This window comes from Dryas octopetala, chromosome 9, assembly GCF_963921425.1.
Source record: "Dryas octopetala chromosome 9, drDryOcto1.1, whole genome shotgun sequence".
Taxonomy (NCBI): domain Eukaryota; kingdom Viridiplantae; phylum Streptophyta; class Magnoliopsida; order Rosales; family Rosaceae; genus Dryas; species Dryas octopetala.
In genome coordinates this window covers 6,857,226-6,869,738 of record NC_141374.1, presented here as the reverse complement: position 1 = coordinate 6,869,738, position 12,513 = coordinate 6,857,226, and the positions used below count along the sequence as shown (strand labels likewise).

Sequence of the window (12,513 nt, the reverse complement as noted above, 5' to 3'; positions counted from 1 at the left end):
TAAAAAAGCGTTTAAATATTTTGAGTTGAGTGTGTACGTAAAAACTTTTAAAGTGAATGCTCGACACAACTACTTTAAAAGTGAATGGTCAACGCAAAAACTTAAAAAGTAAACGTTCAATGCAAAAACTTAAAAATAGGCCAAATTTTGGTTTTTCTCCCTATGGTTTGGGCCAATTTTCACTATAGTAGCCAAGGAATAAAATTTCGGGTTTCGAGGAAATTTCGATGGAAATTTCGACGGAAATTTCGAAGATTTTTAAATTTCGACAAAAATTAGATGGAAACGATGGAAATTACTATTAAAATAAGGAAATTTTGAATGAAACTTTACCATATGTTTATTTAACATATTATCTACTACATTGATAAAAAATATTGAAGAAACTAAATTATATGGTAGGTTTCATGTGATATGTGATGAATATAATGCGTGCTGAAAGCAAATATTGTTAAATAAAATTAATATAATGAATAAATAAAATTAGTATATTTTTTATACTCTATAATCTATATACTAAACCTAATACTTTATATGCCCTAATATTACATTAAACCCTAGATATTTTATATTCTTTAAGATATGATATAAGATATTAGTATTTATGCCCTTTAGAGTATTTTTTATATAGAAATGTATTATGATTTAGGGTTTAAAAATAATTAAACGAAATTCCAAAAGAATCAAGCGAAACCCCAAATTCTTTTTTTTCTTTCCAATTGCCCAAAGACCTCAAACCTTAATCAACCCTAAACTTTTTTTTTTTTCTCTTTTTTTCTTTTCTTTTTTTCCTTTTTTTTTTTTTTCTTTTATTCCTTTTCTCTTTTTTTTTTTTTTCTTTTCTTTCCTTTTCTCTTTTTTTTCTTTCCTTCTTGGGTTCTACAGTGTACTTGCCAAAAATGAAAAAAATATGGCATGTCACGTGTGTGGTCATTACTCGGCAATGCCGTTTTGGACACACCAAAATGGTAAACATTTCAAAATTTAGTAAAGGCATTCCTATGATAATGTTTAAGTTTGTCAATGGCTCAATAGTCAATGCTCAGTGTTTTCCACTTCTGCCCGTGAGTGGTCAGTTGGTCACTTTGTACTTTTCTTTTTTTCATTTCTTTCCTTTTCTCTTTTTTTTCTTTCCTTTCTGGCTTCACTTTCTTCTTCAGTTTTTCCTTTTCATTTCTCTCTCTCCCAGGCGCAGCCAGTCGCATCCAAGCCAAGAAGTTAGTCCTTCTCATTTCTCTATGCCAGTCGCTCTCTTCTCTCTCCGGCCTCTTAGTTCCAGTCGCTCTTTTCTCTCTCCTCGCTCTCCCTCCCCCCGATCTCTTCCAGTCTTCCTCAGTTTCTCCTTTTCTTCGCCGATCTCATCCTCCTTCTCCTCTCCCTCCCTCTCTTGGCTGCCCAGATCTGGAAAAATGGTGGTCCGGTCACACGCCAGCAAGGAGAAGATTTCTGTGAGCGAAATTTCGATAATTTCGGCGAAATATTGACGAAAAAGTGACGAACTCGTGTGAAAATTTCCATATCCCCCAAAAACGAAATTTAACTCCTTGATAGTAGCTTCGATTGTGCCAATTTTTTTTCATATAGTTTCGAATAGTTGCAATTAATTTGAGGACACATGCATAACTTTATTAATTTAATCAATAAAAAAATATGTGACATGGACGATTCAAGGTATTTTAGGTAGTGACAATAGCTAAACCACCTAAAACCCTAATATATCCACCCTCATGTGCTTCACCTAATATTTTTGTCAAACAAAATTGAAAGAACTATGGATGTGTTCTCAAATTGCAACCATTAGAAACCTCCATGGACAAAATTGGCATAATTGAAACTACATGGATCAAAGCAAAAATGTTTAATTTAGTCTAAAAAATAATAGTAAATTATATCATAATACCAAACCACTAATAAACTTGATATAAAGGCCAGAGCTTAACTTCATAAGTTGGTGTAAAGTACAGCTTCTGAATGCTTTACAGATGCACTTATTGTATTTTTATAGAAGTATTTTTGCACAGATGCACTGATTTCGCTGATACACTTGCTACATGTTTATATATGCACTTGAGTTTTTTTACAAATGCCCTGATTTTTTTCCGAATTCACTGGGTTGACCTTTATTTGAATTTTAACTTTCAGCTCAAGTACTTACTTGGCAAGTTATCTTTTAGATCAACAATTTTAATTGTCAGACTCAACAATCTAATAGACTCCAAAAATAAACCCTCGACATATAAATTTAAAAATGGACTAGAAACTTTTCTGAGCACCTCCTAATTTGTTCACTTATTTTCTGATTTGACCTTATAAAAGACAAATCCTTAATTTTTTTTTTTGTGTGCTTCTTTTAACGAATCTCAACGTTATTCTTTAGAATCTTATTATCCATTCTCACCACATTCACATTATTCTTAAGAATTTTATTATCCTTTCTCACCACATTCATATAGATTCCGGAAGTTTTTAATATATATAGATCCAAGGTATAATAGATTTACCAGTTATAAACTTATAAACGCAAATTAAAATTCTTACGGTAGGAATTCACATACTATGAAAAGTACCTTTTTAACCCTTGCATAGGCAGGTTCACGTTATAACAATAGGATTTAAATTTGTAAATCATCATCGAATCCATTCATACAACATATGGATTCCAAGAAATTACGAAACTCATCTTGAAAGTGAAGTCACGACGAGCCGAGTAGAATTGAGCATCTCCACTTGTACCCCTTTTCCTAAGCTACGTTCCATTACTTGGGAAGTGGAGTGGTATTTGGGGGATTGTAATTAAACTAGAAAGGGGGACAAGAAAAGAGGAAACAAAAAAAACAGAACCAAGAGAGGCACCTGTGGTACTGGTATGGGACACTCACTTCTGGATCTTAATTTCTTAAACTAACATATGGTAGGGTACTATTCCAACTAAATGAACTCAAAATAGAAAAACATAACCCATCCCGAGTTCAAGTAACGTGGATGGGTGGGGTAAGGCTAGATATCCTAAGTTCGGAAGAAAAAGAAAAACATATGTTAACCGAAACACTCTACTCGTGCATAAATTGATGTCGACAAGTGGTAATGACATAGACAAATTTGCTGTACAGTGTACTCAGCTCACTGAAAAACCTTCCTCCCTTCACATAACCAGAGTTTATACCATCATTCTGCTTTATCAATTGGAATAACACCTACCATCCATGGTTTCTTGGTCGTATCATCTGCAAATTCTCATTATTCTCAATCTTCTTTCTTATTTCTTTTCTCATTATTCTTCTTCTTATTGGCTGATTCTCAGGCTTCTAGTTGAGAGATCACGCTGACAAACACCTGGTAGCCTTGGCACATATCAGAGAAAAGACAGTACTCATTCTTGGCATGGTATGTGGCCATCAAGCCTGCACATATGTAAGAGCAATGAATCAGAACCTTGTCTATTATGCATAATTATACCTTGACTAAGATATAATTAACCTAAGAACTCGAAGCAACAATGAACTATTATGCATAAATATCAAGAGCAGTATTCCCCTTTTTACTTTCAAAGGTCGAGAGGGGAATACCCTTTTACAAGAATAATCAGCTGACTTAGCTTTCATGTCCAGAAGTTTCATTCACACTTATATAAACTTCATACCCCATTTGTATGCTTGCATCTTAAAATAATTACCATCACAACATTCACATATAAGTAAATACAATCTTTGATGACATCATATCAATAGGGTTGTTTTAAGTCCTCTCAAGTTTTTACAAGTTTGATGAGCTAAAACCAAAATGCCAAAAGAATTTATCATACCGTAGCCAGCAGTTTGAACATCAAATCCTTCGTCCTACCACACAATAAAGTCAGATATAATTATGAGAATGAGTATTTGAGGAAAAATTGAAGATAAGGAAAAAGAAAAAAAAGAGTAATTTTTACCTGCAGTTCTCGAATGAGAGGCAAACTTCCAGTAATTGAGTAAGGCTTTACATGCCCAACAACCTCTTCAGTAGCTTTACATAATACATGAAAGCCACGGGAGTTCAGATCACAGGCAACTCCCGACATTGCCTCATCAAAACTTAATGTAAGGCTGTAAAGATTAGGAAAAAAAATAAAAGAAAATAATTAAAATGCCCAACAAACTCTCCAATAGCTTTACAACATGAAAGCCGATCAGATCAAAAGCAACTCCAGGCATTTGCTTAGATAAGCCTGTAGAGATAAATTAAACATGCCCAAAAAGTTCTTTCCCTTATGTTTTTGTTGTATTTTTTTTTGAAAGAAATAGACACATCTTATGGAAGCTATTTGAAATGCAGAGCAGCCAAAAGATCATCTAAGGGCTGTTGATATGAAGAGACAGCGAAAACATAGGGAAGGGTTTATGGCATGTGGTTGACTAATGTTAAAATTAAGAATGCTTGCATGATTAAATAGTTACATGCTGGATAAAAGAATATCTGAACGATACAAAAAAACCTCAGATTTACATGATCACCAAAAGAACAAGCTAATATTTACATTAAAATATATCGTTATCTGATACTTGCAGTAAGGTACCTGAAGACTTGTTTGATTGGCATAACTAAGTTCATCATGTCATTATCTTTATTTTGTGTGTGTGTGTGTGAGAGAGAGAGAGAAAGAGAGAGAGAGCACCTTCCCCTTAAGTTTTCATCTGGTAGGACATACTTTGAAACTGGACCTCGTGACTCTAGCTTTGTTATGTTTTCATTAATGTCATCTACATATTCTTGAAGCTTTTTCATCACATCCTTAACGCTGTAACACATTAATAGTGTAATGCTAATAAAAAATGGAGCCCAGATAAAATCTTTAGAATAAACATATAAGAGATGGAACTTTTCCCCAATGAAGCAGGTTGCTTACTTGTAGAAGGGAGTTAACCTGCAAACAACACAAAAAGATTAAGAGAAAGTCTCTGTGAATATCACTTCTCCATAAAGGCCCCCAAACAAAAGTCATTGAGAAGATTATAAACCTGACATCTCCTGAAATTGTACACTCAGCTGGAATTTGATTTACTCCACCACCTGGATCTGTAAATCAAAAGAAAAGAGGGGTCATGAAACACAAAAGCATTTTTTCACCATAAGCTTGAAGCCTTGAAACTTACAACTCCATTGAGTTGGTTTCATGGTTGACGGTGTTGCAAATCCATACACCTCTTCCTTGGGATGCGGAGGAAAATCTCTATAGAACCGCGATTGGATCTCTTTCAGTGCTTCCATAGCTAGCTCCAAGGGATTTATAGCCTACATATATTCAACATGTGCCTCAGAAGATAAATAAGTAGAAACAGAATGTAATTTCAGTTCAGATTCTTATATCATACAAATGCTCAATCATCCAGTAGGTACAAATTCAAGTTCTGACTCATTCACTCTTAAACAACTTTATTCTGACACAACATAGGAGCCATTTGTTGCTGTTTTATAGGCAAAAAAAATTACATTTCTTTTAACCCATAATAACTTTTTACTGTGTTTGGCAGCAATAAAAAGTGATAGTTAACCATTTTAAAGCGATCTAAGAAAAAATCTACACTTTGCTTCTTTTTTCTAGAATCTGAATTTTTTTTTTTCCTGGGAAATTTGACATGGCTATATGACAAAATGGAACCATAAGTTCATATAAAACTCATATCAGCTCAAAACTGCCCTTACATAATAATTGGGGAATAGCTACAGTCTACAAAAATCCTATATTGCACTTTATTGAGAGGCATATGTTTTATTATATTAAACACCATAATGCCCATCTCTTATTACCTCATCCCCACGTGGGTTTGGTGTTCTTGCTCCTCATATGATGAACAGAAGGATGAACCCCACAACAGCAAAATAACATCAACATTTTGTATTATAATGACCCCCACCCCCAACATGGTAGTGATCCAACTAAGGATTTTGATTCCAAGGGAGAAACTATGATCATGGTAGCTGCAATAGCTGCAATGAAGTAGCTGGAATATACATCTAAGCCAATAGTAAAAAAAAGATGAGCCCAAACAACAAATCCAATAACACCTGTATTGATCATCGCATAAACCATGCCCTAGATACCCTATGACAATGTGGCACCTCCCAAGGAAAATGGCCTAATTCTTCTTTTAGTTTGGTTTCGGGTTTCTTAATTTCTTTTTTTCTTTTCTTTTTTTCAGGGGCCCAAAATGCTAAATGGTAGGACTAGGGAGACCAAGCCAAACTTCTTATGGACCTGAACCCAAAAAATTATCAGCCTAGTGAGAGATTTAAGATTCCACAAGTAACTCAGTGAGTGCTTTGTAAGAAGGGATTCGCTTGGAAGAAGAAAATGAAATAAAAATTATTGTGGAGGCGGTCAAGAATATTATGTCAAAAGGACCAGCAACAATGATGGAGTTTTAGGAATAGGAGATAATCACAGAGTCAAATGATTACAAGGTAGACAATGATACAAAGCCAGCATGTTCAACTTGAACCAACCTAGTCCAGTACAAGTTGAAGCATAACACTCCCTGCAGCTCCAGTCATTGGGATTTGCAGCTCCTGAGATATAAGTATCTCATATTGCTCTATGTTTTATTGAGGGCATGTATATCATGCCTTCTCTTAATACCTCAGCCACATCCATTTGATGTTATGTTCACTATAGTAGCACCTTCAAATTTTACTAACCAAGTTCAAGTTGAACTGATTTTACTAACCAATTTGATACCTCAGCCATTCCAGATGTCCCCATTTTCCTTACCATTCTAGTTTATTTATTTTTTAGTTTTTCAAGTTTAACCAAAGAAAGGCATTTCTCTCCATTTGATATCTTTTGCTTTGCCCTCACCCTCTCAGAACCTTGGTGAGTGGAAAGAGAAAAAAAGAAAAAGAAAAAAAGAAACTGAACTAGAAGTCTATTAAGTTTCAAAATTTCATTGCAAAAGATGTAAGTTATAACTAGAAATTTCCTCCAGAGAAACTGTGTACTGTGTACTGAGTACTGACAAGTCACTAAATGACCTATGCAATGTAGTGGTATACCTTGTGTGCTAAACCACTGTGAAAAAGTTTCCCAGTCACATGAAGCTTCCAAGGTATCATACCTCCAGTACCAATGCACGGTTGCTTATCTGCTGTGTCAATCCAAAACCTGAGTTGAAGACCCCAAATCATACACATGAATCAGAGTGATGTTTCTTAGTTGTCCTTTTGTTTTTTAAGAAATGCAAATTACTTACAGAGGACCTTCCTTTAGCTTACTGAGTAGCCCATCCTTTACGAGTGCATCCACACCAACTCCTGAAATGGCAGAATTCTCTTCATTTGCAATCAAGACTACCACCACAGTTGACTTCAATTTTGGCTTTGTCTCCCCCAGCCTTCTCATGAGCTCGGTTACAAGTGCAACGTGCCCCAAGCAATCAGTGGTTCCACGACCACGAAGTTTATCCCCATTGATGCTCAATGAGAATGGATCAAATTCCTGCAATCACAATAACATCTGCACAATGAATCATCATTACCTACCAAAATGACAAAAAAAAAAAATCATTATTGCATTTTAACTGCAGTCCACTAGTGATCCATCGTTTTGTACACAATGTGAACTACAAAATCAAGCTCCTGTAATGAAAATCTAAACCATCATTGGATATGGAACAATCAGAGAAATTCAAAACCTTGGCTTTGAAGGGAAAATAAATTAATAAGCCACAGTCATGTTGATTTTAGGTTGGCTTCAAATACTGTCAAATAATGTAAATCTGAAGGACTTAATAAAAGCAAAGAAGAAAACAACCCCTAGATATAAAAGAAATCATCAAAAAGCAGGTTAAACTTTACAAATAATTTTAGATGTGTTGCTGTTAAATAGGAAATATGACAACAGCTGCTCACAATTGAGATCAACGCAAGACAAGGTGTTGGAAAAATACCAAGGAAGAGTAAGCTAGTAGAAATCCAGATCATAGTCGTTAACAATACGAATAAAGGAAATCATATACAGACAAAATAAGAATCCAGACATTAATTAGGCCAAAGAAGAATAAATGAGATTCATAAGAAGTAGGGGTGTGTGTTTCTCAGTTCAAAACCCATGAATTTTCAGAAAACTCAATCTAATCTACTGTTGGTGGGTTCGTAAAAATTTTCAATCCACTCCAATTCGGCCTTGGATTGGGTGATCCTTTTATTACAAAGGGAAACACAATTCAAACATCAATCTAAAGGCAATAAATTATCAAATTATAGTACCAAACTGCTCATCACATCAAAACAACCAACAATTTAAAAAAATAACAAAATACCAAATTGTCACTTCACAGTATCAAATTTCTCATCTCATTACACCCCCAGCCACAAAAAGGGAAAAAAAAATCGAAAATATCCTTCCACCAATAAATTCCTACCATGTGGCAGTGCAAATATAAACAAAAAAACAAAAAAACCAGTTGTTTCCGATTGGGCGGATTTCTGCAGGGAAAAAACCTGTCAACCAAACTAACTAGTTCAGTTTTCAAACTTACAAATCCAATCCAATATACCAAAATTGGTCAACTTGGATTAGATTGGTCAGCTGGGATGAACTAAATTGGATTTTGACAGCCCTAATAAAAAGAAAGAAGAACTCACTAGTTAAAATATACTAAAGTAAGCTTGACATGGGTAATCACAAAAGCAGGAAAACTGCAGTTCTTCAGTCACAAAGCATGAAGCAAAACACATGAATTTTGGGAAAATCCCAGATAGAATCTATATTCATCTTCAAAAGGTCAAACTTTAACGTGAAAATTATCAAATCAAAACATAATACTGTCAAAATAAAATAAAAAAAGAATCAAAATTCAGTAAATTTTGATTTGAATTAAGCTAACATTAAACAGATAACCTCAAAACGATCAGCGCAATCAACTTGAAAAAAATAATAGTTAAACCGAGGCTATTAACATACAGAGATATCCATACCGGAAATGCCAAAACAATCAACATACAGAGATATCCAACCAAAACACATACTGAGTTGAATAACTATTAAGCCGAAAAAATAAAAAATGAAAGGCAACCCCAGAAAGATAAAACTGTCATACTCAAATGTTCTCGAGCCAATTCAAGCCAAACCCAGATAACAAAAACAGAGCAAAAGCCAAAGATTAAATTCAAGAAACAAACCCAGTCATTAGGATTTGCAGTGACCACGTCCATGTGACAGCCCACGAAGGAGAGGATCTTCCCAGGCACAGTTCCTGGGTATTCCACAATAACATTGCCTCTGCCAGGGAAGTAGGTGACATGGTTGACCACCAAGGGTCCACCGCCTGTGGTGGTGCTATAGGGCAGGAGGGAATCAAGCACGTGCTTGACCACTCGGTCCTCTTGAGGGATCAGTTCAGGTGGGTTGTTTTGGAGGTACTTGGACTCACCAATAAGCTTGGAGAGAAGGGTTATGAAGGAGTCCTTGTTCAGGTCACCTATTTTTTCCTTGAAGTCGGTAGAGGAAGCCATGGTTGTGGAATGAGAATATTTTCTTGTAGGTTTTTGGGGCTTTTGCCTGGTCGTGAAGTAGAGGAACGGTTGAAAGGGTGGAGGTGGAGTGTGGCTGACGAATTGGAATGGGCACTGCGAACCGAGAAAAAGTATGGGTACAGAGCATTTTAATACTTCAAAATATAGATTATTTTAAAAAGTGATACAATAATGCTATTTGTCCCACATTTTTTTTCCCACATTTGTATCTCATCTGATGTGTCATTACTTTACTGAAATTGTGGTATAAAAATGTGGTAAGTGTAGCATTACTGAAAGTGATATTCCAATGTCTCATACTGTCGTACCTTCACTAGCCCATTTGTCTCACAAAAAAATGATGGTGAGCATCACTATCATAGTGGATGACAGGATGAGTGACACATATCACAAAAAAATGGTCATATGACATATGTCACCCATCCACCATGATGGTAATGCTCATAATGGTGAGCAAAAATGAATCTCTACAATGAGACACATTTTGTGTGACCAAAAACTCATTTTGGTTCAAAAATAGTGTTGAGATTCATTTTGATCTCCAATGGTGCTTTGAGTCTCAGTATTTGATACTTGGGTGCTATTTTTTATCATCTCTTACACTAATACCTTAATACTTTTAGATTTTTGACTGAGATCCAAAAATATTGTTAAGATGTTTTTAATTTAAAAAATGTCTAATATTATATGAAAACTATAGATATTTAATCTTAATATTATCCTAATATTATCCTAGTTTTATAATATTATAATATTATAATATTATAGTATTATATTATCCTAATATTATTATATTATGCTAAAATTAATTGTGGAATTTAAATATATAAATCCTAATAAAAATGCATCAGCCCACAAAATAGAAAAGAATCAAACAAGGAAAAAAGTCTAATTGTATTAATCGATCGATGGTTTGTCGGCATTCATGTTAGGGTTTAGCTCTGAGATTTTGCACTAAACCCTAACAAAACGCTTTCACCAAGCTCATGCTATACCCTATAAGGGGATGAGGTGAAAAGATAAAGATTTACCTTCAAAATTCGAAGAAGGAAGCAGCATCGCCGAACGATCAGCAACAGGAACCATTTATATATGCAACATATATATTTGATACGTCTTGCCGAGTCAGACATGAAGTCCTCATCCAAATCTCGATCGTCCTCCATTTTGTATGATGGTGGAGGTGAAGCATGTACCTTTGTCTTCCTAGATGATGAAGCCGTGTTCTTTGTCTTCTTAGATGATGAAGTCATCGTTGCTCCTTATAGATTTGAGTGGTGTGGTTACATAGTAATAAAAGCTTGGTATTTATAAAGGAAATATTATGGCATCTTATAAGAATATGCTCATCGGATACCAATAACAGTGGATCACATTAAAGATAGAAAATTTAAATTTCATAAATTCAAAGGCAAACTCGCAAGTACAAAAGTAGAAAGAAAACAGAAAGCAACACACTTAACAACGACAATGTATGAAACACAATAAAAATAAACATAACATATGAAAATTCGAACTCAACCACGTGATGCATGTGGTTCGTTCCCTTCTCAGATCCATATGTGCTCAATCAAATCGACTTTTAAAGATGCATTGATATGGCGGTTCCAGACCAAATTCCGATGAGCATTCAAATCAGATAATGATAGTGGCGGCTCGCCGGGCAGACATGGTTGTACACCTTCGTATTCTTGTTTTGCCATTCTAGTGTTGACTACTAGGTCTATTGGGTCACATGTACAATCATCTTCAGGGTGTTCATCCTCCATGATCATATTGTGATATTATGCACGCCTTCATGATATACCCGAGGTCAATCGGTTCCTAATAACGAGCATGTCGTTTTATAATCTGCCACCAGGCTTTTAGAATCCCAAAATCCCTCTCCACATTCTTCCAATAGCCTTCTTGTCTAATTGCAAACAACTTGTGTTCATCTAAAATAGGATTGTGCAATGAAGTAATAAAAATTGCCCATTGAGAGTAGATTCCGTCTACAAGATAGTATGAGAGTGTGTAGTGTGTCCCATTCACTGTGAATCTTACACTGTGATTACAGTCAAAAATCTCATAATCAAATAGATGTGAACAGTCTAGCACGATGATGTCATTATTCGACACCCAATGCATGCAATCTAAGCTACCAAGCATACCTGGAAATCCTCTTTGACTTCCTTTTTGCAAAAGTTTTCTCATATCAGTCGCAGTAGGCTCACGAAGATACTCTGGCCCGTAGATATCTGTGATGGCTCTCACAGAATTCTTGAATGATTGTCGTATGGTGGTTTGGCTAATGGTAAGCACCTCCAAGACCAGATCAAATGGAATGTCATATGCCAGCACCTTCAGGGCCGCAGTCATCTTTTGATGAGGTGTGCAACCCATTATACCGCTGGCATCGGCCGGGTCTTGGACGAAAAAACTCATCATGGAGGAAAACATCTTTGAGAATCCTATTAAATAGCAGTTGGTGCATGCGGTATCACCTACGGAAACTCATGGTGTCCTCAATTGGCACGGGAATGAAGTAGCTCTCCATGAGACGTTTGTGGGCGACTTCCCTTTTCCAATATGTGTAACATTGATTTGAAGATGTACCATCATGCCTTGGACGTTCGGCGACTATGGTATGACCCATGGACATGATCAAATGCCCCATCATCTTCTTCCCTTCCTTTTCCCTATCGTAACTACTATCAGAGTCCGACTCCGAGGAAGAGGAGGAATACAAGTACAAATGATTCATCTTTGTGTTTTTGAAATGAGATATTATCCTGAAAATAGAGTGAATGTAACATGGTAAATATAGTAGTATTTATAAAGAAGCCACATGCTTTCGAGTTAAGGATTGAATGGTCCACATTCGTTTTCTTTATGATTGAGTAGTCTTGTACAACAGTAGGTCTGCCATGCAGTAATGGTAACATGCATTAGTCACTAGTCATATCAACTGTTGTATGAATAAATGTTCATGCATTAGACTTCCCGCAATAATGGTAGGAATAT

The 12,513-nt window shown here is 35.5% G+C and overlaps 2 protein-coding genes across 2 annotated transcripts; both read right to left on the bottom strand.

Annotated features, from left to right (window-relative positions):
* Positions 1-3,073: 3,073 nt before the first annotated feature.
* LOC147273501 (Peptidase M20/M25/M40 family protein) lies at positions 3,074-9,641 on the bottom strand. Its single transcript, XM_086256560.1, has 10 exons — positions 9,154-9,641; positions 7,224-7,468; positions 7,027-7,135; positions 5,130-5,268; positions 4,995-5,052; positions 4,883-4,900; positions 4,652-4,774; positions 3,929-4,082; positions 3,803-3,836; positions 3,074-3,401 (listed from the first exon to the last, which is right to left on the bottom strand). The coding sequence occupies exons 1-10, from the start codon at positions 9,484-9,486 to the stop codon at positions 3,298-3,300; spliced, it is 1,317 nt and encodes a 438-aa protein (XP_086112686.1). The 5' UTR covers positions 9,487-9,641; the 3' UTR covers positions 3,074-3,297.
* Positions 9,642-11,331: 1,690 nt separating this feature from the next.
* Positions 11,332-11,892, bottom strand: LOC147273500 (uncharacterized). The gene has a single exon (XM_086228231.1). The coding sequence runs from the start codon at positions 11,890-11,892 to the stop codon at positions 11,332-11,334; it is 561 nt and encodes a 186-aa protein (XP_086084357.1).
* Positions 11,893-12,513: the final 621 nt, after the last annotated feature.